General features: G+C 39.4%; 1 protein-coding gene across 10 annotated transcripts in view; it reads right to left on the bottom strand.

Annotated features, from left to right (window-relative positions):
• cacna1c (calcium channel, voltage-dependent, L type, alpha 1C subunit) overlaps positions 1-27,366 on the bottom strand; it is a 315,602-nt gene that overhangs the window by 23,940 nt on the left and 264,296 nt on the right. For 8 of the 10 annotated variants that reach the window (XM_053649808.1, XM_053649807.1, XM_053649805.1 and 5 more), the window contains 12 exons: positions 26,621-26,712; positions 26,361-26,517; positions 24,724-24,851; positions 23,980-24,076; positions 22,404-22,506; positions 22,170-22,271; positions 19,873-20,000; positions 9,032-9,172; positions 4,613-4,947; positions 1,815-1,940; positions 1,585-1,703; positions 1,381-1,478 (listed from right to left, as the gene is read on the bottom strand). In XM_053649808.1, coding sequence (XP_053505783.1) covers positions 1,381-1,478; positions 1,585-1,703; positions 1,815-1,940; positions 4,613-4,947; positions 9,032-9,172; positions 19,873-20,000; positions 22,170-22,271; positions 22,404-22,506; positions 23,980-24,076; positions 24,724-24,851; positions 26,361-26,517; positions 26,621-26,712 — 1,626 coding nt within the window. Of the gene's footprint in view, positions 1-866; positions 1,065-1,380; positions 1,479-1,584; positions 1,704-1,814; positions 1,941-4,612; positions 4,948-9,031; positions 9,173-19,872; positions 20,001-22,169; positions 22,272-22,403; positions 22,507-23,979; positions 24,077-24,723; positions 24,852-26,360; positions 26,518-26,620; positions 26,713-27,366 lie in introns of all 10 variants that reach the window. The other 2 variants (XR_008388488.1, XR_008388489.1) reach the window with 1 other exon arrangement.

Here is a 27,366-nt window from a genome sequence, read left to right as displayed (position 1 = left end):
CAGCTTCAGCATTAAAAATTATGTGGAAAGGAGTTCCAAATGCCTGTTATTTTTGACCCCAACAAAAGGGCGTTCAGAGTGAAAAGGGTAACTTTTGGAGGGGCGGGGCATATTCAGATTCACTGCAGAATGGACTACAGCCATAGAATTGTTTTGTTGCACAGTACATCTAAAAGTTATATACAGTCCCCTCTGAAATTATTGGAATGGCAAGGCCAATTCTTTTATGTTTTACAATATACTGAAGACATTTGGGTTTGAGATCAAAATAGGAATATGAAACAATAGATAGAAAATAGAATATCATTTGGTTTGAGCCCTGTGTTTTTGCCTGTGAAGACTGTATTTGTTTTTAAAAAGGATAAACTTTTGCTTGTATCTTTTCTCATTTGTAAGTCGCTTGGATAAAAGCGTCTGCTAAGTGAATAAATGTAAATGTAATATAAACTAACAAGAAGACCAGATATATGTTTATGGGAGGAAAAAATAATGCCATGGCAGGGGTGAAAGTATCCCAATCCACTGTTTGAAGAATTTGCAAAGAAATACAGAGATGAGCTGCAAAAATTCTGAAACCAAGATTAACTTCTGCCAAAGTGATGGAAAGGTCAAGGTGTGGAGAAAGAAAAGATTTGCTCATTATCCAAAACTTATGAGCACATTGGCCAAGCATGGTGAAGGTAGTGTCATGGATACATGGATGCTTCAAGTCTACAGAAACATTATGTCTACCAGTTTATATACAGCAAGACAATGGCTCAAAACACACTGCCAACTCAACAAAGGACTTTATCAGGGGGAAAAAGTGGAAGGTTTTAGACTGGCCAAGTGGCACAGTGGCTTAGTGGTTAGCACATTTGCCTCACCTCCAGGGTTGAGGGCTCGAATCCTGCCTCCTGCCCTGTGTGCATGGAGTTTGCATGTTCTCCCCATGCCTTGGGGGTCCTCCCCTAGTTTGTGTGCGATTGTGCCCTGCGATGGGTTGGCATGCCATCCAGGGTGTCCCCCTGCCTCATTCCCAGAGTTCCCAGGGATAGGCTCCAGGTTCCCCATGACCCTGTGTACTATAAATAGTACAGAAAATGGATGGATCTGTTCCAATATTTTTGCTCACCTAAAAATTGTGTGGTCTGCCACCAAAGGTGCCATGTTCTACGTTGTTTAACAAATCTAGCTGTAAATATCAGGAAATAGAAGCCGAACTATTGATCTATCATCTAATTGTTATCTTTCAATCTCAAACCCAAATGTCTTCAGTGTACAGCAAAAACAATAGAATTAGCCTTCACATTCCAATGGGAAGAGGAGACTGTATAGTAACCTGTGAACATACAAATGTTTTCTAAGAGAGTGACTATGTACTTTTGGTATGTGTTTCACCTGATGCTGGACAAAGTGCAGGGGCAACGTTGTCTTATGCGAAGTTTCAGTTCTGCTCTGTCTGCTCACACACTCTAGATGAAAGGAAGATCGTCGACCTGTAAGAGAGTGAGGCAGGGAAAAAGTTTCAATTATTACAATTTTATTACAACAAAACTGTTGACTGTGATGTCTATTTATTTGTTTATGTGAGCATAATATTACTTAGTGCAGTTGGACAGAGAACAGTCTGTTGGGCAAACTGCCATGGTCTTCTGTCCCCACCCCCATCTGTCTCTTCCATCACAGCTAACTGCTTACACTCATCATTTTGCAAAACCAACCTGCCACATACAAATGTACACAAACAAGAAGCATTCCAGGATAATATTTGTTTTAAAAATCAGGGAAAATATAAATCAAAATAATTGAGAATATTGGGAAAGCTGTGTTACATTTTAGTGGAGAGCATGTCCTGCTCATGTTGGCATTCAGTCTCTGTAACCATCATGTCATGCATTTCATCTTTATCCGCCTCTCCCCGAGAGATTACGGGGAAATGACATTCACCCGAGTCTGAGCTGAACATATACACAAGCAGAAAACAAATACCATATAAAGTAAGGGTGTTTTCAACCATGCACTGCAGTCCCCAGTGTGATACAATGATTCTTAAAATGGTGCATTGCTTCATATAAACGTGGGTGTGATTTTGTTACTTCCTGTGTTAAGTAACAATTCAACAAAATATTTTTTTTTTACCTTTGTGTTAGACAGTAACTAATATTTATGAATTCATTATGCTTTAAAATTTGATATATTTTCACAAAAGGCCAAGTATATAAAAAAAAAGTAAAAAAAAAAAAAGGTAGCTTCTTTTTTTTCAAGCTTTTTTTTTAGCTTCTTTTTTTCTAAAAGTACAAAACAGAGTGCCACACAATACAATAAGTATAGTATATATAGTACAATAAAGTATAATCAGGGGTAGACTTAGGGTCTTGTCCTGCAATCTTACAACCTGCCCATTGGATCAAATCCCTTCTACAATTCTCCAGGCCATCTCACAACACCTTCCCCCCTTCATCACTACTATCATCAATGGCTCCATAACATCTGGTTTCAGCTGCGTAACCAACTGCATTCATGAGATCTATTCCCACCATAAAGAAGCCCACTACTGGTATCACTTCTCTCTTTTCTTTCTAAAATCCACAAATACACAGTCTACAATCATCTAAGGTCTCTTTATTGTTCTATTTATATTACATTTATGGCATTTGGCAGACACTCTTATGCAGAGTGACTTACATTTACACATCTAAGCAGCTGAGGGTTAAGGGCCTTGCTCAAGGGCCCAACAGTGAAAGTTTGGCGGTGCTGGGTTTGAACTCATGACCTTCTGAGCAGTAGCCCAACAGCATAACCACTGAGCTACCACTGCCTGTTTAACTTGCAGAAAGCCACTGGGCACACTATTTGGAAAGAGTGCTTGGACCCTGCACTCTGATATTCATATATACATATATATATTCCTGTGGTTTAGGAAAATATTTATATTTAGGATGCTAAAGTCATGTTATGTTTGGTGTCGGTTTAAGATACATTTCATAGTAAACATTTGGTGAGTACCATAGTAACATATAGATTCAGGTAATAGGGTTTCAAATATTGTCTGATATTTTATGAGGTCTCATCTCTCCCAGGGTTCTGTTGAGGGCAATGGTCTAATTACTGCTAGGTGATATGTTTAAAGTGAGGGTCTCCCTCTGGGATGAGACTCTTCTGATCACTATGCCCTATGTTCCTTGTTCCACTCAACTCCTGATATTGATGCCAGCCACATCAGTCCTATCCCCTTTGCATAACATGGTTGGTGACAAATGCTGCTTTTCATGATATTCTTCTGTATAAATGGTTTGCAGCTTCTTCACTGTAGGAGACACTATTAACAACTGTCTCCCTTTCCCATTTCATATAGTCTATGGAAGTCTGTTTCACTCTCTTTAGGCCTCCAGATACAGGTAAGTCATTTGATTCTATCTACATATATTTTATCTGCTATTTGTCTGTCATCTTCATCACACACACGGAAAGTTCTTTGCAGTCCAGCTCTCTCTCTCCCCATGGCTCTTGTCTCTCCCCTGTTATCACCTTACCACTGCTCACTGAAACACAGAACACTTGTTAGAAGAATCACCTACAGGTGCAGCCTCATCCTTACCATTCAGTCTCCTGACTCCACCCTCCATTCACAATCTGGCGCTCAACCATGCCCCCTGCCTCCACAGTGTTTTTAATGTTCAGATTATAAAAAAATAAATTACATGGCCAGAGCACATGAGCAGGTACTTTCAGGATGTTTTCTGATTCCAAACAAGAGAGGCAGAATCCAGCCCACTCTGTTTTCTATGATTTCTATACCACCTTGAAAAGGTGTGTTTATATTTTGTGAGAGTATATTTGTATTCAATGAATGAAATACTTTTGTAAGTATGTTACAAAAAAAGCCTTCCCTCTTCCCCCATGTCCCTCATGTCACGAACCTCAAATCGGCACAGAAGCAGGAGCGGGCAGCAGGTGTAGAGCGTGGTATCGGGAAGTACAAGAAACGTAGTCGTAAGACAGGCAAAGGTCAAGCAATCGGACGAACAACACAAACGGGGTCAGGCAGAGAGCGTAGTCGAAACCGGAAACAAGGGTCGAGGATCACAAGGAGACAAACTAACTAGAACGGCTTGGTATCGCAGAGAAACGAGTTGACTGAGCGTATGCGTGCATGAGAAGTGAGTGTTGCATCTTGGGAATTTGAGTTCTGATCTGACTGAGCTGTGACACCTCATCATTAATGCAAATTATACAAACTGACAAATACTTTGAAAAAGCCCTAAAAGCCACTGTTAGGCTTGGACACCCAAGATGTCAAGGAGGCACAAAGAGAAAGACCTTGCTGCCTTAAAACTCACAAGGATGTTAACCAGAAGCTTCACTTTCATATGCATCATGAAATACAATATAAGAAAAATCTTATAAATGTTTTATTGAAATATACGCCACTCATTAATGTTCTATTAAAATATAGTTTTAAGTTTACTTTAGTGCAGTTTTGTGAGAGAGGCATGTCTATCTCTACCATCAGTTGCTCTACTGTTGCTGGAGCAATGCACAGAGTTATAGAAGTCCTAATTCCCTTCAAGAATCCCTTTGTAGCTTTTCAGGCACATACAACAGCACTATACTTCCCTCTTGTACATACCTTTTATTGGGGAAGGACCATGAAGAGCATGGGAGTAGCACAGGTATGAGCAGGGGCCTGATGTGCCCATCCACAGTGCTAATGGATGGGTAACAGTGGCTGATGGATGTGTTGTTGGCATTGTTGATGTTGGCATTGGAACCTGAGGAGGAATAGCTGCTTGGTGTGAAGGTGGAGTCCACCAGTTTCTCACAAGACGGTGACTTGCCCTCTCCAGGGCTGCCTGACTTGCTGATGTGCAGTGGCCGCTGACTGGTGAAGGATGGGGGGAAATCAGTGCAGTCATCACTCTGATGATAATAGTTCATGTGGTTTCTAAAGAAACCATCTGATCGCTGTACAGAGAACAAAAGACTTTATCACTACACAGTGAATGTAAATACACATATAGTTACACCACATACCTACATGCATTATCAACCAACCCCCCCCCCCCAAAAGAAAATGCAAGAATCTGACATATGTTGCACTTCATTAAATTATTACATGGCATACTAACTTCTACATTAGATCTGGGTGATAGGAAGATGTGATTGGATATCAGTAATGATTGACTGAATATTTGAAAAGAACAAAAATAGATAGTAGCACACTATAACCATAACAACATGACATACTCACTGTAATCATGACAGAAAAAAGCAAACATTTTTACTGCTCTGTGGCAACTTTACCTTTTAATTAACTAAAGTAACCCATCTACTTCTATTATCACACTATTTTAATAAGGAAATGTCATGAGGCTTGTTTTTACCCAGCCCTAATCTACATACAAGTCAGTCTCATCTATTAGCACTGATGAGAGTAAAACCCTGACATACACACTCCACACTCTCTGCAAACACTCTCATAGAAACATTCACAGGCTAAGTTAAATAGCAGTTTAAAAAAGATAATTAGGTCACAAGTCTGAAGCTGGCTTCTTATTCACCAGCTTATTGTTCACATTTTTTGCTTCCACTTTCTCCCTAATTCCTATACCATTTTCACCTCACTATGAAAATATCTAAAAAAAAAAAATCTGACCATTCCACAAGCGGACTCAGAAATTATTCAGAACCCTTTACTTGTTGCACACCTTATTTGTTTTGTGGATTTTGAATGGATATAATTGACATTTGTACCCATCAATCTACACTTAATCAGCCATAATGAAGTAAAAACATAATTTTAGAGATTAAACAAAATATATTAACTGCACTTCTGGGTTTAATCCTTTGCCGACAGATGGCCTTGAGTGCTGGCTCATTCCATCCACTTCCCGCTGCAAGGGTATGGAACTCTAAGGCCTAGTCAGCTACAGTTCTTTGTCCCAGGGTCACGGCAAGAGGTTTTTCCCCAATTTCCTTGCCCTGGGGGAATGATGAACTTCCAATCTCAATCCGGACCGCAGAATCTCTCAACATATTCAAAAAACAGCTAAAGACCCACCTCTTTCGTGAACACCTAACCAACTCTTGGTTGACCAACCAAGACCAACCAATAAAAAAATAAATAAATAAAAATTGCACTTACACCTCTACTCTGTGCACTTTGCTTCTTCTGGAACTCAATTAATGGATCTTGTATGGTAGCACTACTTGTATTGTTCTCTGCTTGATATATTGCTTTGCTTGAATTTTTCTCATTTGTAAGTCGCTTTGGATAAAAACGTCTGCTAAGTGAATAAATGTAAATGTAATGTAAATATAATGATTGAAAACTCATTGGGAAAAAAAATCTATTCTATTCTATACAGGTATTCCTTATTTTTGGAACCAAACCACTGTAGCCCAGTTCAAGGCTTTTCCAATGAGCAGACTGATGAGTTTTTTGATGAGCAATTTTTATTTTGTTTGGAAATGCACTCTGGACTGAAGAAGAAGTAGAGCAAGCACTGTAACAGAAAAGCTTTGCACTAGGTGGTACTTGTAGTACGTGTCTGGAGAGGACAGGAGTGAACTCAAGGGCGTAGCTGGAGCTTGGGGTGCAGAGAAGGTAGAGGGGCAAGTAATAGAGAGCATTGTCAACTTTGCTTCCAGCTCAGCCAGGTGCTGTTGATGTTGCCCCACCAGCTGTCCTTGGGCTGCCATGGCATTTCGCCAGTCCTGCTTTCTTGCTGCATCCATGAGGTAGACGAAGTATTCTGTCATGCGATGGAGTCAGAGATTGATGCAAGTGCAGTTTGGCATTTTTATTGAAAACACTAGCAAACAGATCCAAAAAAATTATTCTGCTCTTACACCTCTACTCTGCACACTCTGCTTTTCTATAACTCAGTTAAAAATCTTGTAAGGTAGCACTACTTGCATTGTTCTCCACTTGATGTATCGCTTTGCTTGTATTTCCTCATTTGTAAGTTGCTTTGGATAAAAGCATCTGCTAAATGAATGATTAAAGCATGTAAATGTAAAGCGTAAAGCAAAAACCATGAACAGAAACAGGCAAGAAGTCAGGTGATCAGCAAACACCAAAAACCAGCAAGGAAAGATAAAAAAAAAGAAAAAAAGAGAAACTTTTAACACAGAATACAACACTTGGTAAGCAACAGCACACTGAGTGTTACTTCACGAAGAGTTCTTGTGAGAGTCTGATTAAGGAGTGTTGTGCTGGGGATTGCAGTCCATGGTGGCCATGTTTTAGACTACGTTGTGTACTGTGAAGTGGAGTTTCTTGCTGATTCCAGCACTGGCAGGAAATACTGACCCCCCTGTATATGGCCTCTAAGGTACATTTTTTAAAATAAGGTACAAATGACAAGGGTACACTAAATAATATTTTGCTGAGGCTAATAATATTAACAGAAGATGTGCTTTCCCCCAAAAAACACCAGTGCTACTGGTTGACTGGGGGCTGACTAAGTATATTTTCTATGTATATTTCCATCAGTTGCTTTAATATAAATGTTTTGGGAAAACTCCCAAAACTACCAAAAATGTTATATGATAATAATTACAGCTCTGTAAAATCTAATGTTAACACATTCTAACATATTTATTAATTTGGTTAATCAAAGATGAACTAATTTCAAAATTGAATGGATTCCAGAGAGAATAGATCCAGATGTTAGCAACAACATTATACAACAAAGACCTACAGTTATGGGAAAAAGAAACAACATTCTGCTTAAATTCTATGTTTTTATTTATCATAGCCTTAGTAATAATTGTGTGGTCCTCACCAACTTATATAAACAAACACATGACCTCAGGGACAAGAAAAACAAACAAAAAACTCAGAAACTCTAAAGTTTGGGATGGGTTCCTATAACTGCATACTTCCTTTGTATACTTTGCTTAAGGTTGTCACCTGAGTGCGTTTGTCTCCACTTCTAAGGACTGCCCCCTAAAATATAAATATATATATATATATATATATATATATATATATATATATATATATATATATATATACATATATATATATATATATATATATATATATATATATATATATATATAACTACAATGTACAGATCGCTTGTATAGACTTGATGACTGCAGTGCGAAACAGCATGTTCTGATTAAAGAATTCTTCTGAAGATATACCTGAGTCTCCTGGCCTTCACTTCTGAGTTTCCAACAACCTCTTGGGTTTATATTTATATCTCTGAGCATTAAATGGTCTGACCTTGGAATGAATCTGCTGGAGTATCCACTCCTGGGAATATTGGCAACTGTCTTGAAGGTTCTCCATTTGTAAACAACCCTTCTCACTGTAGAATGTTGAATTTCAAATTGTTTGGAGATGGCCTTATATCCCTTCCCAGATAGATGAGCAGCAACAATTGCTTCTGAGATTATGGCTGATGTCCTTTCTTCTGGGCATGATGTAGACACAACATCTGTGTGTTCCCGAACACCAAACTGCCAAAGTTCTGCTTTTATAAAGGTAGTCACACTTCTTGATGATTAACTAATTGTGCATTACATTAGTAACTCCTGGCTGCTAATTACTTACTTAATGATTGTGGAATTTGGAATGGTGTACTTATTTCTTCCCACCTGGTTTCTTAATTTTCTTTGTCACCTGAGGTTTTTATCTTTTGTCATCTGAGGATCACACAATTGTTATTTAGGCCCTGATAAATAAAAACATAGCATTGAAGAAGGATGTACTTTCTGTTTCCCATCTCTTTATATAGCAAAAGACATGCATATATATATATATATATATATATATATATATATATATATATATATATATATATATATATATAGATAGATAGATAGATATATATATATATATATATATATATATATATATATATCTTATTATACTTAAGATGATCACAAAACTATAAGAAACTGTGTTTAAGAAACTGGGGCCAAAGAAACTTATACGGTTCTTTTTTAGAAACAATTGATGCATGGCCAAGAATAGAAGCTGTGGCTATGGTCTGAAGATAGAAGATAAGTAAAAAAAAAAAAAAGATCAGACCTTCACCCTGAAGAGATCATCTTCAGATGCAGTGCACACTGTTTCCTTCATGGCCTTCTCCAGCTCTTCCTCTGCAGTGAGGTCTCCTGATATTGCCCTCCGTATTTCTGGACCCATTTCATGCAGTGTACGCAGGCCAGCCTGCCTCACAAACATATACAGAATTAACTACCTGCTTTGTAAATAAAGTAAAGCCGTTTAGTTCTTATTAATCAATTTTGGCAAAATGTTTTTTTCCTTTTAAATGTAACAATAATACAATTTTACTTCAGTGCAATTACAGGAGGTCACATATTAGACATTAATTCACATCATATCATTTTGAAGATAGTAATTGCTTCCCCTTAATAACTACTGTTTCTGAAAATATAAAGGGTGATTAATGATTAGTAAATAGGTAACATTCCAGGCAGTCCACTGTCTCAACCCCCAGGCTGGAATGATGTATAAAGCTGCTCAGAGTAAAGATTTGTTTTTAACTTGCTAAAATTCTTAGAAAACAGAATTAAAATGAGATGAAGCAGAAGTTCTTCAAATTAGAGCAATGTGCAAGAAGTTTACATAACACTGTGCTACTTAGGCACATGAAACTTGCAGTTGTGCAGCAAAGATATCATATGCAAGTCATGTTTTATTTCAAACAATAAATGCCGTCTTCAGACTTCTATTAACAATTCAGTGGCTGCTAATGGAAATTATGACATATAAGAATATGAGACCACTAAAAAGCTGATAAGTGGCCAACATCGGCAAATAACTGCTTTATTCACTACTTACATACAGCCTCCGAAGGTACTGGAACAACAAGGCCAATTCCTTGGGTGTGAGATCAAAATATGAATATGAGACGATAGATCAGAATTTTAGCTTTCTTTTCCTGATATTTACATCTAAATGTGTTAGAACATGACACCTTTGGTGGCAGGCCACACAATTTTTATGTGAGCACATGTATTGGAACAAATAATCTTAAAGTAAATAAAAGTAAATAACACGTAATATTTGATTACATATCCCTTTCTTGCGATAACTGCATCAATTAAATTGTGATACCTTCACCCCCACCCTGTGGAGTTTGTGGGTGATGTTACTAACTGTTGTTTATAGGTTTTTGTTCACAGCTCTCACAATGTTTGTGTCATCAGCTGCTGTTGTTTTCCTTGGCCAATCCAGTCGTTGTCTGTTGCTCAGTACACCAGTGGTTTCTTTCATTTTCAGGACATTTCAAATTGTTTTATTGGCTGTGCCCAATGGTTGTGCAATGCTTTTCTTGTTCGCTGGTCTTCATGTTGGTGTATACTTTCTAACAAAAAAATGCAGTCTTCACAGGTGAAACCCAGCGCTCAAACCAAGAGTAGAAATTTTGAATCACTATTTGTTTAAACAATAAATCTAACAGGACACAACTGGGCAGCAAGAAACAACGGTTAGTCACATGTTCCAATATTTTTAATCACTTAAAAATGGGTTGGATCAAACAAAAGGTGCCATGTTCTAAGTTGTTTAACACATCTAGATGTAAATATGAGGAAATGAAAGCTGAAATTCTGATCCATCATCTCATATTCATCTTTTGAACTCAAACCAAAATGTCTTCAGCATATTGCAAAAACAAAAGAATTGGCCTTTCAGAATTTACAAACTTATTAACTATTAATTAATGCCTAAGCAGTGCTGTTTTTTCCTGTTTTTATGCTACAGTATGTTCAACTTCAGTAAACTCAGTAGTACTTTTATTTGGGCAAATCCATGAATTGATTGATCAGAGTCCATATCAAAGTTAGGCAAGCAGGCTTAATATAGCTTGCAATCAATAATCAAAAATAAGGAACGGGAACTAGGGTCAAAACCAGGAAAACATGGAATGAGGAAACATTGTGATACATGGCCACAAGGCTTGGATTTAACTATACAAACACACAAGGCATTACAAAGAAACAGCAGGGTATACAGGTGCATCTTTTATATTGTGGAAAAGTCCATTTTTACCCAGAATTTAATTCAAAAAGTAGAACTTTCATACATTCTAGATTCATTGAATACTAAGTGAAATATTTCAAGCCTTTTTTTTGTTTTAATCTTGATGATTACAGCTTACAGCTCATGGAAATCAAAAATCCAGTATCTCAAAATATATAAAAATAAAAATACATAAAGAATTTATAATACAGAAATGTTGACCTGAGCAGAGCTCTAATCAGCTAATTAACTAAGAAAACAACTGCAAAGGTTTCCTGAGCCTTTAATATCTCAGTCTGGTTCAGTGCACACACCCACAATCACGGGGGAAGATGAAAGTAAATTTTGCATTTCATTTGGAAATCAAGGTTCCAGAGTCTGGAGGAAGAGTGGAGAGGCACAGACTCCAAGTTTCTTGAAATCCAGTGTGAAGTTTCCATAGTCAATGATGATTTGAGGTACCATGTCATCTGCTGGTGTTGGTCCACTGTGTTTTCTCAAGTCGAGAGTCAATGCAGCGTCTACCAGGAGATGTCAGTTGGTTTGGTTTTATTAATTAATCAGATGAATTGTTTTGGAATCATAATGTGTCTGCGGGATATCTATTTGATCACTGTTTTAAATTGCTATTTTGATTTGTCAAATTAATAAAATAATGCCAGCATTTTTTTTTTTTGTTAAATTTATGCACTTGCCTGTAAGGAAAGCATGCTCACAGTTTGAAGTAGACCAAGCACTCATCTGCTACACGTACTGTTCACTTTTAGTGTTGTTCATAATATTTCCTTAAATAATTTGGTCCTCAAAATAATCAATGTCTGTCACGAGTTCCCCTTTAAGCAGTGCGCTGTGGAGCATGTGAGCGCGCGTGCACGAGCAGGTGCGCGAGCACCTGCTTTTCCCTTGTGGACAATCGTGACATTTCGACACGTGCATTTGTTTATGTTTCTGTCATGTCTCCTCCCCGTTCTGTCATTGGTTGTAGTTTCACGTGTGTCTGAATTGCCCTCAGCCGTCAGCCATTACAATGCTGATTATCTCCGCATATATACCGCGCGCCTCCCAGCACACGACGCAGAATATTGAATGAGTTATAGTAGATTAGTTTAGAGTCCTTACGATAGATAACCACAGTCAGTCCATAGTTTCATGTTTCATGTTTAGATTCATAGTCATAGTTCATGTCATGTTTCATGTTTAGGTTCGTTTGTTAAGTTCACGCTGGTTTCTCCGCTACCAGTCCCTCGCTGTTGTTTATGTTTCATGTTTGGTATATCGACCCTGTATCCCGTGACCACGACTTTGATTCCTGCCTTGCCTCGTTTATGCCTGTTTGCCGATCGTCTGAACTTTGCATGTTACTGGATTACGTTTTTGGATCACGTTCTGGATTTACCTGCCTGTGTGTCTCTCAATAAAACTGTTCACACTGTGCTTGCATCCTACCTTATCTCCGTTATATCACGATATGTGATAGAATCTTCCGCCCATCATGGATGCAGCACGAGAATGAAGAGGACGCAGAACTCAGAGGTTCACGCCAATCATCCCCGCCTTGGATTCTATGCAGTTCTCGCAATGGATTTTCATGGACCTTCCCGATCGGTATGATGGCTTCTTTGGTTATCCGGACTATTTTATGATAGACTGCCAGAGTTACTTCTCAAGCCTGTTTGACCCGAAGCCAAGGGAGAGACAATGGATTAAGTTCATGATGTCCCGATTTTTTGGCCCAGCTCGCAAGTGGGCACAGCGAGTAGCAGCCATGAGACCCTGGGTACTGGAGGACAGTAGGCAGTTTTCGGACCTGTTTCTGAGGGAGTTTGGAGAACCAGGGCAGAGCTACAACTTGGATGAGCTGTTGAAGGGAGTTAATGTGGCGAACAGTGCTGATCTTCCATTCCACATGCATTATGAGCGGATGAGCCACCAAGTTGATGTTAACACAGACAACCAAGTCCCTGAGGTACAAGTCCAAGTCAAGTCTCAAGTCCCTGAGGTCCAAGTCAAGTCTCCAGTCTCTGAAATCCAAGTCAAGTCTCAAGTCCCTGAGGTCCAAGTCCACGTCAAGTCTCCAGTCACTGAAATCCAAGTCAAGTCTCCAGTCTCTGAAGTCCAAGTCAAGTCTCAAGTTCCTGATGTCACACCCAAGTCTACTGATACGGCCAACCAAGTTCTGCTCACGCCCAAGTCTAACGACACGGCTGACCACGTTCTGCTCAAGCCCGAGTCTACCGATCCGGTTGCCCAAGTTCAGCCCACGCCCAAGTCTACCGACCCGGTCGCCCAAGTTCAGCCCACACCCAAGACTACCGACACGGTCGCCCAAGTTCTGCCAAAGCCCGAGTCTGCTGAAACACATAGCCAAGTTCTGCTCACGCCTGAGTCTGCCGACACGCACAGCCAGGTTCTGCTCACGCCCGAGTCTACCGACACGCACAGCCAGGTTCTGCTCACGCCCGAGTCTACCGACACGCACAGCCAGGTTCTGCTCACGCCCGAGTCTGCCGACACGCACAGCCAGGTTCTGCTCACGCCCGAGTCTGCCGACACGCACAGCCAGGTTCTGCTCACGCCCGAGTCTGCCGACACGCACAGCCAGGTTCTGCTCACGCCCGAGTCTGCCGACACGCACAGCCAGGTTCTGCTCACGCCCGAGTCTGCCGACACGCACAGCCAGGTTCTGCTCACGCCCGAGTCTGCCGACACGCACAGCCAGGTTCTGCTCACGCCCGAGTCTGCCGACACGCACAGCCAGGTTCTGCTCACGCCCGAGTCTGCCGACACGGCCGCCCAAGTTCTGCCCATGCCCAGGGTTCGCCTGGTGACCTCAGAGCCCCAGCCTGAGATCTACGAGGAGATCTCAACTCCAGAGCTGCAACCTTCCTGTTCAGCTGTGGACGTCGCTCAGTCTTCCTGTTCAGCTGAGGTCGTCGCTCAGCCTCCCTGTTCGGCTGTGGACGTCGCTCAGCCTCCCTGCTCGGCTGTGGACGTCGCTCAGCCTCCCTGCTCGGCTGTGGACGTCGCTCAGCCTCCATGCTCGGCTGTGGACGTCGTTCAGCCTCCCCGCTCGGCTGAGGTCATCGCTCAGCCTTCCTGCTCCATGGCGAACATCGTTCCCCCCTCCTGCATCGAGGAGAGCTACGCTCCTCTCCCTGGCTGCACGGAGACCCACGCTCCTCTCCCTGGCCTCACGGAGACCCACGCTCCTCTCCCTGGCCTCACGGAGACCCACGCTCCTCTCCCTGGCCTCACGGAGACCCACGCTCCTCTCCCTGGCCTCACGGAGACCCACGCTCCTCTCCCGGGCCTCACGGAGACCCACGCTCTGCCGAGGACTTCGCTCAGCCTGTCTGCCCGGCTGTGGTCGTCGGTCAGTTTCCCTGTTCAGCCGAGGACGTCGCTCTGCTTTCCTGCTCCGCCGAGGACGTCGATCTGCCTTCATGCTCCGCCGAGGACTTCGCTCAGCCTGGCTGCCCGGCTGTGGTCGTCGCTCTGCCTACCTGTTCAGCTGAGGACGTCGCTCTGCTTCCCTGCTCTGCCGTGTACGTCGCTCTGCTTTTTTGTTTCGCCAAGAACGCCAGCGGTCTCCAGGCTCTGCTTGGGACATTCTGCCCAGGGGGCCGGGGCCACCAATGGAGATGGATGTTTCATGGCATTCTGGGAGGAGTGCCCTTGGGGGGGGTTCTGTCACGAGTTCCCCTTTAAGTAGCGCGCTGTGGAGCATGTGAGCGCACGTGCATGAGCAGGTGCGTGAGCACCTGCTTTTCCCTTGTGGACAATCGTGACATTTCGACACGTGCATTTGTTTATGTTTCTGTCATGTCTCCTCCCCGTTCTGTCATTGGTTGTAGTTTCACGTGTGTCTGAATTGCCCTCAGCCGTCAGCCATTACAACGCTGATTATCTCCACATATATACCGCGCGCCTCCCAGCACACGACGCGGAATATTGAATGAGTTATAGTAGATTAGTTTAGAGTCCTTACGATAGATAACCACAGTCAGTCCATAGTTTCATGTTTCATGTTTAGATTCATAGCCATAGTTCATGTCATGTTTAGGTTCGTTTGTTAAGTTCACGCTGGTTTCTCCGCTATCAGTCCCTCGCTGTTGTTTATGTTTCATGTTTGGTATATCGACCCTGTATCCCGTGACCACGACTTTGATTCCTGCCTTGCCTCGTTTATGCCTGTTTGCCGATCGTCTGAACTTTGCATGTTACTGGATTACGTTTTTGGATCACGTTCTGGATTTACCTGCCTGTGTGTCTCTCAATAAAACTGTACACACTGCGCTTGCATCCTACCTTATCTCCGTTACGTCACAATACGTGACAATGTCTCCAATTAGGATGCGGTCTCCTCTAATGTCATGTATGCTTAAAAAGTTTTGTGCACTTAAAAGAGACAATACCATTAATTAATTATTAGTGTCATATAGTATAGATATTTAATATTGGCCTCCAATTGCATTACATAGTTTTCTGAATGTGGTTACAGCCCAGAACATGCATTTCAGTGTCACATATTGTGGTTAAATCAAACTGTCAGAGAGTGGTGCTGAACTTTATACTGCTTAATACATGAGCTCATGTTGCACAAGAAAAATGGGTTCAAGTCCATGTTTAGAATTGTGTAACTGAGACAAGACTTATTTGACGTTTTATTAAAATTCAATTCTGTGTGCACAAATCTTTTGCAAACTCTGAATAGAGCTTAAGTCTGTAGTTACTGTACATCTGAGGACTGAATTATGATGTACACAATTTGATACTGCATTTTTGTTTTGATTCATGTCTTGTCTCCACATGTCTTGTCTTGTCATTGATTGTATCCCTCATGTGTGTTGATTACTCGCACCTGTTTTCAGTTTGCCGCTTGATTTGTTTGTGCATTTAAAGGCTTGTGTGAATTTGTTAAGCGCGAACTATACGCTCAGTTTAAGATTCAATTCTGCCTAGCATTTTTGTATTCACTGAACTGTTAAAGCACTATTACCTAAAATTGCATCCATCTCAATCTGTCTTACATGACTGGAAAAAAACAAGGCTAAAGATTGATTTTTGCTAATACTGTGTGTTCTATGGCTTTAGGGTGAGACTTGGTATTAACATCCATCTCGGATGATCCAGCTGAGTGGCCAGCAGAGCTGTTTGTACTTGGTATTTTCATTTATCTTGAATGCATCTCCTCTGACCACCTATAATTGAATTTCATGACTAACAGTGTTACCAAATCTGCCAAAAGAAACTAGATGTCATTTCACAACCAGACCCAATACTAGCCCAGTACAAATACTCATACAAAATGCACATTCAGTTTTTCAGCATTTATACTGCATAGTTGTACTGTAATCTGACAGACTGTGTGACATTTTGTGCAGCTTTTGCTGAGGATATCGCATCTTATCTAACCAGGTTACTCAAATACTCATACAAAATGCACATTCAGTTTTTCAGCATTTATACTGCATAGTTGTACTGTAATCTGGCAGACTGTGTGACATTTTGTGCAGCTTTTGCTGAGGATATCACATCTTATCTAACCAGGTTCAAATATAATGATTAAATGAATACTTCTCCAATAACATGGATGCAGCAGGAAGGCAAGAAGGGCACTATGCTGGGATGACCGTGCCAGCGCTTGACATGGTATATTTCCCTCAGTGGATGCACCTTGACACCCCTGCTCCTTTTGATGGCACTGAATGCCCTCCTGAAGTATTCCTGCTACAATGCCAATTTTATTTTGAGAGGCTTTCGAATGCAAGCAACAAGAGACACAGTGGCTGAGGTTCATGTTCTCCTGGCTCACTGACCAAGTGTACCATGGGAGACCCAGGCCTGGAAAGCATGGCTGTGTTTGTGGGCCTCCTGAGAAGGGTGTTCCAGTGGGCCAAGGCGAACCCAGACCTAGAAATATTTTGCAGAGGGCCCGCCTTTCGACGGCACCCATTTGGCCATTCATGAGTTATTACATGGAGAGGAGGGCTGGAGACAAGGAAGACTTCCCTGCAGAGCTCACATATATATCCAGCAGATGGGCAGCTTTGTTATAGCAACCTTGTCCAGAAGTATAATAATGTTCAATGCTGTTGAGTGGCTAAATACATGCTGCCAATCTCATAATATGTCCCTTCAACACCCTATGTCCTATTTTAATCCTTAAATGCATGCATGTTTCGCCAATCATTATTACATATTCGGGTCGTTAGCAACCTGGAGTATATATCTAACGCGGATGGATCTCTAAACAGCCCCGATAGTATAAAACTGTCCTAATATTTTATTAAGGAGTACAAAATAATAAAATACAGCATATTTTGTTATATTTTGATATTTTGTCAATAAACTGATGCAAAAAAAAATATCCACTGTTAAAATTACTCATTAATAATTCAAGCACTAAAATAGTAAAAGTACTGTGGCATTTTCATTCAATCGTTTCAGTCACCATAAAATTAAAATCATTACAATATTTTAGATTTTTGGAATTAAAGTAACTTTATAATGTATAGTTTTCATGGCTAAAAGCAATATTAGAAAGTGATATTATGATAGGCAAATGTGGCACCTTCTACGCTTCACCAGGTAAATTCAGCATCTGGCTCATATTCGAGATCTGGATCATTCAATACGTTACTCTAATAGGCTACTATCATGTTCATAATCATAAATATTTTGTTTGCTGACAGCTTCATTATCAGATCCATCGTCAAACAACAGTAATATTTGATTAGAAACTTGTTCTGCAGTAAATCGCTGAGCCATGTCAAGTCAAGGTATGTGTTTAAAGGTTAAATCAAATCTGATTGAATCATGGATTCACTTGCTTCTCATCAGCTCATCAATCAACAGCGTATATAAACCCCAGTTTGTCAACTACTCATTGCCAGATTGTTCAGGCTTCAGTGTGGTCCACCACCCACGCTATTGCCTGCTTTCTTATCTCCCTTGTGGTTCAGCAGCGCTGCGTTAGCTCTCACACCACTTTCGGCTGAGCCCTCAACTCTCCCGCAATGGACCTAAGTTTGAATCCCGACCCCAGCTACACTTTATCCCAGTCCTTTATCACACATTCCAGCCTCTTCTTCATGTCAATAAATCCTGCTAACCTTCGGTCACTGTGTATGTGTTCTGTATTTGGGTCCCCCAGTCTCTGTGTCCCTAACAATCTGGTCTTCTTAAAAATCTTCAACTGTCCAGTTTCAGTGAGCCTGTGCTTAGTATAGCTTCCTGTTCTTGGCTAATAGGAGTGGAACCCAATATGGTCTTCTAAAGAAATGGTGTTGGGCCACTATACAGTGCATCCGGAAAGTATTCACAGCGCTTCACTTTTTCCATATTTTGTTATGTTACAGCCTCATTCCAAAATGGATTAAATGAATTATTTTCCTAAAAATTCTACAAACAATACCCCATAATGACAACATACCACCTGTGGTAAATTCAGTTGACTGGACATGATTTGTAAAGGCACACACCTGTCTATATAAGGTCCCACAGTTAACAATGCATGTCAGAGCACAAACCAAGCTATGAAGTCCAAGGAACTGTCTGTAGACCTCCGAGACAGGATTGTATCGAGGCACAGATCTAGGGAAGGGTACAGAAACATTTCTGCAGCATTGAACGTCCCAATGAGCACAGTGGCCTCCATCATTTGTAAATGGAGGAAGTCTGGAACCACCAGGACTCTTCCTAGAGCTGGCCGTCCGGCCAAACTGAGCGATCGGGAGAGAAGGGCCTTAGTCAGTGAGGTGACCAAAAACCCGATAGTCACTCTGACAGAGCTCCAGCATGTCTCTGTGGAGAGAGGAGGACCTTCCAGAAGAACAACCATCTCTGCAGCACTCCACCAATGAGGCCTGTATGGTTGAGTGGCCAGACGGAAGCCACTCCTCAGTAAAAGGCACATGACAGCCCGCCTGGAGTTTGCCAAAAGGCACCTGAAGGACTCTCAGACCATGATGAAACAAAGATTGAACTCTTTGGCCTGAATGGCAAGCATCATGTCTTGAGGAAACCAGGCACCAGTCATCACCTGGCAAATACCATCCCTACAGTGAAGCATGGTGGTGGCAGCATCATGCTGTGGGGATGTTTTTCAGCGGCAGGAACTGGGAGACTAGTCAGGATCGAGGGAAAGATGAATGCAGCAATGTACAGAGACATCCTTGATGAAAACCTTCTCCAGAGTGCTCTGGACCTCAGACTGGGATGAAGGTTCATTTTCCAACAGGACAACGACCCTAAGCACACAGCCAAGATAACGAAGGAGTGACTACAGGACAACTCTGTGAATGTACTTGAGTGGCCCAGCCAGAGCACAGAATTGAACCCGATTGAACATCTCTGGAGAGATCTGAAAATGGCTGTGCACCGACGCTCCCCATCCAACCTGATGGAGCTTGAGAGGTCCATCAGGTCAAAGAAGAATGGGAGAAACTGCCCAAAAATAGGTGTGCCAAGCTTGTAGCATCATACTCAAAAAGACTTGAGGCTGTAATTGGTGCCAAAGGTGCTTCAGCAAAGTATTGAGCAAAGTCTGAGAATACTTATGTACATGTGCTTTTTTTGGTGTTGTTTTTTATGTTTAATACATTTGCAAAGATTTCAAACAAACTTATTTCACGTTGTCATTATGGGGTATTGTTTGTAGAATTTTTAGGAAAATAATGAATTTAATCCATTTTGGAACAAGGCTATAACATAATAAAATGTGGAAAAAGTGAAGCGCTGTGGGTACTTTCTGGATGCACTGTATCTCTGTAATTGTAATTGTGGAGGGAACAGAGGGAATTCTTCCAAAAGATAGGTAATATATCTATGTAAAATATTTATGGCATATTCAGTATATATAGATTCAGTGTTAGGCCCACCTGCAGAGAGAGAGCTGTTTTTGGAGGCACTTTAGCCACTAAGCCTTGTTCTTTCCTCTTTTTGAACTTCCTGAAGTATTCTTGGATGAGGAATGTGGCATAGAACTTCCCAACTGTCACCTCATCATCTGGAAACAGAGAATAGTATCAATATAAATATTGATAAGCAAGATTACATTCTCAGTCATTTCAGAAAGAAGTGTTTTATGACCATAAATATGCTGGGATTGTACTTTTAATCTGTTCAAGGAATAGCACAGAATTCAATATAATTAGGGAAAAATATTATTTTGAACAGTAATCTTATAAAGATATAGCAGTATATGTGTCAGATGGACTCCTGAAGTGTTTGCCCTATTATCAATTGATTACAAGCTTAAATCTCAACAACATCATCCAATTCAATTCAGTTTTATTTGTATAGCATGTTTAACAAAGGACATTGTCCTAAAGCAGCTTTACAGGAATATATAAATTCAGGATATATATTTTAAATGTATGAATTTATCCACAATCGTTTTCTGTGGGGGAAGGATGGCATTACACATTCCCCTGTTATGTATCGTGGGGTATATGGCAGAGGGAAATTAGCATTTCTTCTTAATGCTTTCTACTGCCCTGTGATGCATGAGCAGTGGCTCAACAAGATGTGGTGGAAGACTTGAACATGTCTCATAGGTTGGCAAATTTGGACAAAATCAGGTAAAATACACAGCAAAACGATTACACATTGGAAGAACATTTTGAGAATAAGGACTGTAAGGATTATTGGATAACTAAATAGGACCAGAACACCACCTATATTAAAAATATTTTATGATTCAAAAAGATTATTAAACTGGATGCAAACAGATTTATTTGTAAATCCTGTAATTTTGGAAATATGTTTGTAGCCTGTTTGTGCTCCTCAGTAAATTTACACATAAGAGGTCTAAGTAATGTAAACCTCACCTCAAATCATAGAATTTGCAAAGGAATTACTGCATTTTAATATATAGATTACAATGTCAAATTTTAATCGCTTGTTTATTTCAATTACACACAAATGTAATATCATATTAATAGCATTAAAGAAATAATTTAAAAAATAATAATAATAAAGACAGCAAGCCAACCCAAATGCATTGTGAGATGAATAAGACTTGTTGTTCAATTAAGCAGAAATGCCACTACATATTAGGAGGGCAGGCTGATCGGTGCATATGGTAGCAGTAAGCTGAGGTAGTACAAATGGCAGAATTGACAACAAGATCCTGTGTCATTACAGTGCGCGTCCAAGTTTTATCCATGTTTGGATTTCTTGCTACTGGCACATTTCAAAGAGGGATAAGTGACTGGTCTGTTATGTCTCACTGCAGTGTGTTGCATGTCAACTTCAGCCTTGTTCCTGTATACATCAGAGCACATTTATCCTCAAGCCCAACACAAAGAACCTAAAGAACCTAGTAAGTACACAGTTACTGTACAATGGTGCAGAATCAGGCATCCATATATATATATATATATATATATATATATATATATATATTTCTCTTTTGGTTTACCTTTTCCCATTTTGTGATTGTCATATTTCTTTTAAACTTTAAACTAGGTTAAACTCATATCTAACATAGGGTTGCTGCAATGTCAGCATCGATGAGGACTTTATATGTTTTTGTCTGTTCCAGTGCTGGAACTCCTCTGGTTTGTGAACCCTTTGGAATCTGCATAAATTTTTATCTAAAACATCATCAGATTTTAACAAAAGTCCTAAACATAGATAAAGAGAACCCAATTAAACAAATGAGACAAAAATATTATACTTGGTCATTTATTTATTGAGGAAAATGATCATATATATATATATATATATATATATATATATATATATATATATATATATATATATATATATATATATGTGTGTGTGTGTGTGTGTGTGTGTGTGTGTGTGTGTGTGTGTGTGAGTAATTTAAGTAGATCCACTCTTGCTTAGAGGTATGTTCAATATCAGAATAACCAGTGCTGTTTGAACACTTAATATTACCCTCAATTCTCACATAGGTCTGCCATTCAGCTTTTTTCAACTAGTTATCTAATTGTCTTGTAAATCAGTTATATTAACTGTATGTGTATACATTTTTCATTTTATGTTAAAAAGAATTAATAATATTAATATAAATCATTATTATTTCATTTAATAGTAATAATTTACCCACATATCCTATATTTATTTATTTAGTAAGTTAGTTATTGTTTGATTGTTTCTTGTAACACATGTCATTAAGCAAGAGCCAACACCCAAGATCATCACTGACCTCCTGCTGGGGGCACAACCTGGTCCAGCAACTTCATACTGGTCCTCTTCCAGATCTTTTTTACTATTGCCCTCAGTTCTTCATTTGCCTGCTCCAGATTACCTAACACCACACATAAAGTGTTAATGTTTTTTGATTTATACTGTATGTATAGCATGCATGTTATCTCAGCACTAGGAGCTAAAGATAGCTTAACCAAGATTGTAAGAATGATATCACTTGAGAATAATATACCTTCAGTTTTAATGCGAAGGGCTGTGCGCACCAGGGCAAACAGAGTAGCATTAAACATTACTGTGCCATCACTGTTCAGAGGCATGTTCATGGATACCAGGCGCTGAAATAAAACAATACATACATACAAGTAAAGGTGGACACATATGTTGTTGTGTTTTGTTTTTTTTTAATAATGTATGCATGTGTGTTCAGGGGATACAAAAAGACTACACACTCCTAGTAAAATTGCAGAATTTTGTGATGTAAATTTTTTTTAATTTAGATAAATTATGTCAGATATTTTTTGACCTTTGATATGATGTAGCAGCCAACAAAATTCAAATGAAAAACAAAATAAAGAAAAATATATATTTTTTTCAATAACCTGGTTGCACGTGTGCACACCCTTTTATATAATGGGGTAGGTGACTGTGCTCAGAATTAACCAATCACCTTAAAACTTCAAAAAATCATATACCTGTCTTCAGTGAAGTGATTTTGATTAATGATCAACTCTTTCTTTAGTACTTTCTTGACATCTTCTTGGTTTCAACTGACTGCTGAAACTATGGTCTGTGAACAGCTTACAAAACATGTACAGGCACTCATTATGGAAAAGTCAGAAGACGGGTACAAAAATTTCCAAAACATCAGACGAACCACGGAACACTGTAAAGGTGTTCAGTCAAATCAGATGCCAAGAGACCTATAGCAATATTAACGGAGCTGAACATACTGGTCACTCCATGCATGTGACAACAATCCAACAATCTTTTATATTCTTAACATGTCTAGTCTGTGGAGTAGAGTGCCAAGACAGAAGCCCTTTCTCATGCTCAATAAATAAATACATACATAAATAAATAAATAAATAATCCAAACCCGCTTAAATTTTGCAGAACTATGTGGCAAAATGCACAATGGCCTCATGAGACCAATTTAGAACTTTTTGGTCATAATTTTAAAACATATGTTTGGTTCAAAAACATGACAGCTTATCACCCAAAGAACATCATACGCACAGTTAAGCATGGTGGTGATACCATCATGCTATGGGGCTGCTTCTCTTCACCTAGTATGGGGGCTGTGGTCAAGATAGAGGGAATCATTGGTATACCAAAGGGTCAGTCAATCTCAAGTGGTCCAGGAATTCGAAAGTTACCTCTATGTATTGGCATTGCAAAACCACCATTTTTTATTTTACTTGGTTTAACTACAACGCCCATCTTTGTGTTATGTAAATAAAAAATCCAGTAGCTCAAAATATTAGAATAATTTGATAGATCTGGAGCATTTTTGCAAATCAAGATGTGCTAAGTTGGTAGACTCTTACCCAAAAAGAGTGCTGTATTACAAGCAAAAGGTGCTTTAACAAAGTATTAGTTAAGGGGTGTGAACACGTATGCAACCAGACTATTGCAAGTTTTTTTCTTTTTCTGTTTTTCACTTAAATTTTGCTGGAAAATTAAAGCTGGAAAATCATCTCGCATGATTTATCTTTGTTTATTTATGTCACAAAGACCTGCAATTTTGCAGGTGTGTGTAAACTACTTATATGTGTAAAGCATGGTGTTTTTTTTATATATATATATACCTTGCAGGCCACTCTGTGGGGACAGAGTTTGCCAAACCCCAGGGGTGGCTGAATCCTTCTAAGCAATGTCACCACATCCAGATGCTTAATCCTTCCCCTATTTTAACACACAAGAAGCTTGTATTTATTACTGGCTCCCAAGATAAAGACCACAGATAAATTTTAATTTCCCGATTCTAAATTTAATTCCTGTACACCTTTCTGTTTCATACTGAAATGTGTGTTGTGGCCCACACATCACTGATTATTTCTAGAGATACTCTGGACTGGCCATAAATGCTGACTAATACTGGAACACAGAATGCCTGACAGTGTTATTAGTTTACATTCTGCAGGGGAGTTTGAAATGTTAGGTAACATATATTGTAGGAAATATAATATGTGAATATTTTTCAAGTTTTTATGTGATTCTGTTGCAGGAAACTAAGACTTGAAATTTAACTAGCTGCAATGTAGAACATGCTAAATATGCATGTGAAAAAAATTATTTGTATCATAGGATTTTGCATAAACAAGTTTTTGGATCCCATACCTGGGGTTTTGCTGCCAAGGCAAGTTGTGTTCTGTATCTAACCAATTTAAGACACCTTAAGGTGAATGATCAAACAACACTACTTCTTCTGTGAGTTACATCAGATTGCAGACAATATATGCATACCACTATCTGTTGGACCATTCATCATAAACAACCTCAGGAACAACAAAAAGTTTTCCTATACATTTAAGAGAACAGAAGTGACTAACTTTGCCTCAGGGTCATACTCTGCCCATATCCTCTTGAACTCATCAAGATGATGTGGTCCTAGTATGGACCAGTCCCGTGTCAGGTAGTCAAAGTTGTCCATTATAACTGCCACAAACAGGTTGATAATCTGTAGACAGGAAAGCAGAGAGTGTATACCGTCATTGTCTGGTGGCCTGTGAAGATCCGTCACAAATTTAAACATAGTTGTGAAAATTACAAGGTGTCTGATCACCCTGAAAGTGAACACACAGAAAATCCCATTTAAGGATTTTAATTCCAAGTCCACAGAAATACACCATGCCTATCTCTACATTTATAACCTAACATTACTGACAAATTTTAAAGAATTGTACATTTACAATAAGAAATGCTCATTATCATTTTGATTAGCATCCACATCATATACTTTCTGATCATACAGATACATAGATCAGATACACTGTCTGATCATTTTTTCTGAGGTAAAAGTCACTTGCTGCAGTTGATCTTTGTGTTTACATTGGTTGGGAAATAATCACTGAATAATTCAGTCAGGTTTTTTTCTTATTAGGTTAATTGTTAGTAATGTTGGTAACACATTATAATACTTTTACATTATTTTTCCGTTCATAGGTAACTATACAGGACCTAAAAAGGAATGAATGAGTAATTGTTCACTAATCCTTATGGTACTTACATATGTCCTGGAAAACTACTATATAACTATGACTCTTTTATAATAACTACTGATTAAGTACTGATCACATTAACAATAATTCCAAATACTTAAGCTTTACCTTAGTCGTGGAGATCTACTACAGTACCTAATATACCTCAACCTAATCTAATATTTCAGTAATTGGTAATGAATACCACATTTCACTTAATAATACTGTTCCATTTATTTTTCATATGGTAACTCATTAATTACTGAAGTGTTCATGTTTTGTAACACCTTTGAATGTAAGTTGATGGAAAATATTTGTTACTCATTACTACACTGTATGTTTACTGGTTATTTTGTCAATTTCTCGCTTTATACCTTTACTGACTATTTAGAAACGTAACACTGACCATGTGTTACTCTGAGTAGACCTGTTTGTGTATACACTAATAAGTCAGATATTTACATGGTGTGGTATTGGAATAGATTGAGATATATTAGGTACTGGATCTTCAAAAGGAAAGTAAAGCTTAGCTATTGGAAATGAATGACAATATGATCATAATTAATCAGCAGTTATTATAAAAGAACCATAAATGTTAATGAAGAACTATTCATTTTTTTCTGCATAGTTACTTATAACGTATAGAACATTTAAACATAAAAAAAAATGAGGATATGTCAGAATAGGTGCACTGCAGACATTTGGACTGAATCGATTCTGTTATGCTACAGTAGGGAACCATACAAACCCCTTATCATCACATTTTGCAAGCAAGGTTAGCTATTTTCCAGATGTCAGCTCTAGCAACTTCCAACAGCTTTTTCCAGACCACCTTACAAATCATTACGAACTAATTTGGTAGGTATGATTTACATCATTGCTTTAAACCAGACAAAAATGAGCAAAAAGATTAAAGCATATGACTTAAACCTATGTCTCAAGGATTTTGAATCAGCTCTATTGGACAAATATGAGCAGGAAGCACTCACCAGAAAAGCACAAAGCATGTAGAAACTGACAAAGTAAATGATGGCAAAATGACTGCCACACTCCTCACTGGTAGGGGCCTCTTCAGAACCCTTTTCACATGGGCGATTTGGGGAGCAGGCCAGCATTATCTCCTGCCAGGCCTCACCTGTTGCACATCTGAACATGGGCACACAACAATATACACATGGTTACACTATGCTTGGTCTTCTGATCAATAAAAGGTACTGGAACAAATGACAGAGAGAAAGACAGAGCTCACCTGAAAAGCAGCAGCACAGCTTGCGGGAATGTTTGAAAATTGTTGTTTCGGTTGATCTGGCTGTTGTCTGTCAGTGCGATCTTACCAAACATCTGTGGGATAATAATAATATATATTAAAAAATAATAATAAATAATAATAATAATAATAATAATACACTGTAAAACCTGATGTGTTTACTCAAATCAAGTAAGGGAACAGATTTCCTTAAACCAGTTAAGTTTAAAAAATATATTGCTTTGAGTACAGCTAACATTCTAACAGACTGGGGTCTCCCTGTTAGAATGTCCAGAACCCAGTTGCAGAGGGTGGGTAGCATGACAAGTGTGCTAAGCTTGTTGGCAAGCATAGATGGTATCACCGTGTTGAATGCTGAGCTATAGTTGATAAACAGCATTCGAACATAGCTGTACTTGTTCTCAAGTTGTGTGAGGGCAGTGTGTATCATTGTGCTGACGGCGTCATCTGTGGACCTGTTTGCTCTGTACGTGAACTGGAGAGGGTCCAGAGTGTCAGGTGTGACGATCTGGATATGGATCAGGATGATCCTCTTGAAGCACTTCATCAATATTAGAGTCAGTGCAACAGGCGGCATGTACTGCAGCATGAAAGTTTGTGAGCTCTGCACACATTGATTCAGTGCATCCTTAATTGTTGATGTTTTCTGTAATGTGCATTTACAAACAGTATGATGCAAGTCTGTATAGACAACGGTTTTATTGTGAGCAAACCAGGAATCATTATCA

The sequence above is a fragment of the Ictalurus furcatus genome, chromosome 19 (genome assembly GCF_023375685.1).
Source record: "Ictalurus furcatus strain D&B chromosome 19, Billie_1.0, whole genome shotgun sequence".
Taxonomy (NCBI): domain Eukaryota; kingdom Metazoa; phylum Chordata; class Actinopteri; order Siluriformes; family Ictaluridae; genus Ictalurus; species Ictalurus furcatus.
Note: the sequence above shows the minus strand (reverse complement) of the source record. Positions and strands in the feature narration are given on the sequence as shown.